Source organism: Olea europaea, chromosome 12 (genome assembly GCF_002742605.1).
Source record: "Olea europaea var. sylvestris chromosome 12, O_europaea_v1, whole genome shotgun sequence".
Taxonomy (NCBI): Eukaryota; Viridiplantae; Streptophyta; class Magnoliopsida; order Lamiales; family Oleaceae; genus Olea; species Olea europaea.
Genome location: NC_036248.1, coordinates 8,362,608 through 8,364,480, shown reverse-complemented (window position 1 = coordinate 8,364,480; position 1,873 = coordinate 8,362,608). Strand labels below are relative to the sequence as shown.

The 1,873-nt window shown below is 31.1% G+C and overlaps 1 protein-coding gene across 1 annotated transcript; it reads left to right on the top strand.

Annotated features, from left to right (window-relative positions):
- The first annotated feature begins 1,094 nt into the window (after nt 1–1,094).
- Nucleotides 1,095–1,551, top strand: LOC111405498. The gene is made up of 2 exons (XM_023034410.1): nt 1,095–1,215; nt 1,505–1,551. The coding sequence occupies exons 1-2, from the start codon at nt 1,095–1,097 to the stop codon at nt 1,549–1,551; spliced, it is 168 nt and encodes a 55-aa protein (XP_022890178.1).
- Nucleotides 1,552–1,873: the final 322 nt, after the last annotated feature.

The window sequence follows — 1,873 nt, the reverse complement described above, 5'->3', positions numbered from 1 at the left end:
CCAAGAATCGAATAATCGAATAAGAATCGAATATTCCTAATTTTTATTTTTTTCTATTAAATAAATCAAATTATTTTAATTTTTTCTAAACAAATTAACAAATTAGGTAATTAATTGGTACTTTATCTGCTAGGCATAACCCAACCAATTTCTAAATCCAATTTTTTGGCCCAATTATTTGTTTCATTTCTAATTTTTAGCCCAAGTGCCATTTTTAGTTTTTATTCTTCCATTTTTTAGCCCATCATCGAAGTGATCCAACCCGCTAATGACTAACCCTAAATAAATTACACACATTATCACCTACACATAACATATCTGATATTCCAAAACTCAAATAGATGTATAGAACCTCCGACTCCGAGTCCGAAGCTATGACCTCCGGGCTCCGATGGCGACCTTCGACCGTTGATCATTTGAATAAAGTAGTATGTAAGCGTTTCTACATGTGATTGGTAAATTAATCTTGTTGGACAACTTGTTATATACATGTTAAATTGGATTACGTTAATTTATAAAATTACGATTGAATGTTTTATTAGTTGTATCTATGTAGTGTTGTTACAAATATTAAAAAATTTAATTATAGTATAGAACCGAACGGAATCGAACCGATCTGAACCAAACGGAACCGAATGGAACCGAACCCGAACGATTTCATAATTACATTTGGACCCGATAGTTTTATTTACTAAATACCCAAAATTTTTGGTTCGGTTCGGTTCGATTCTCTTTAAAATTGAATCGAATCGACTCACGCCCACGCCTATTATTCAGCTTAATTTAAAAGATCTTCTAACTAAAAAGTTACTTTTATAAAATTAATCAAATAAATTCAAAAATTAACTTTTGAATCTCAAAAGTCTGTTTTGATTTCTCAAAGTCGTGTTAAAATGATTTGAAAATTAGGACGAATTATGTTACGGACACGAAGAAGTAGGGGCCTGTAAGTGTAAGCCCACTTTTTTGGGCCATGAGCGCATTTAAATTGGCTCCGACATATTTGAAGAAGAAGAATTCACTCTTGCCCGTTTCTACTATTTCCCTGCATTGATTCACTGGAGTGGGGGCAGATCGGAAAACGAACGCCGAAAATGAGAAAATTCGATCCATGGCCAGTGTTCTTCAGGAGAGAGTACAACCGCAACTGGCCATTCCTTGTTGGCTTCGCTATTACTGGAACCATCATAACCAAGTTCTCCCGCAGCCTCACTGGCCCGTACCCTAATTTTTCTTTTTTATTTGGAGCTCATTTGGTAGTCATTTTCTTCAAAATACATTTTTCACAATCTTCTTTTTAATCACACATTCTTTATTAAAATAATATTACATGTAAATTAAAAACTTTTTCTTATTTTTCAACCGTACATTTCACATCAATTTACTATTCTAAAATGCATTTTTACATAAAAATGTTAATCAAACACCCCCTTAATGAATTTTTGTAATTATTTTCTTCTATTTTTCTATTTTGATTCATTTTTGTGATGAATTTTGTTCTCAGAGGAGGATGCAAAGAACTCGCCCTTTGTGCAAAGGCACGGGAAGTAAGTCTTGCTCGAATTACAAACCTAGATGTAAAATAATAATCTACTTCCCTAAAAATAAAATAAATAAAATAAATAAATAAATGAAATTCTTTATTTTCAAGAAAAATATAGTGACGTGACCAACAACATTAAAAAAAATTTCATGGGAAAATATCAATTAAACAATACAAAAACAAGAATTTGGGTGAAAATGATATTTTTCATGAAAATATTGACAATTAAACTCACTCGTAGAACTTGTTTAAGCCCCTTTTGATTCAAAATATATTTTGGAATAATATTTTGGTCGAAATTATGTAATTAAAAAATAAGAAAAATTTTTA

What these genes read in the sequence shown, in the direction of transcription:
- LOC111405498 (XM_023034410.1), top strand. Translation starts at nt 1,095, where the DNA reads ATGAGAAAATTCGATCCATGGCCAGTGTTCTTCAGGAGAGAGTACAAC. An exon ending in GTTCTCCCGCAGCCTCACTG is followed by an intron (nt 1,216 to 1,504) that starts GCCCGTACCCTA and finishes TTTTGTTCTCAG; the next exon opens with AGGAGGATGCAAAGAACTCG.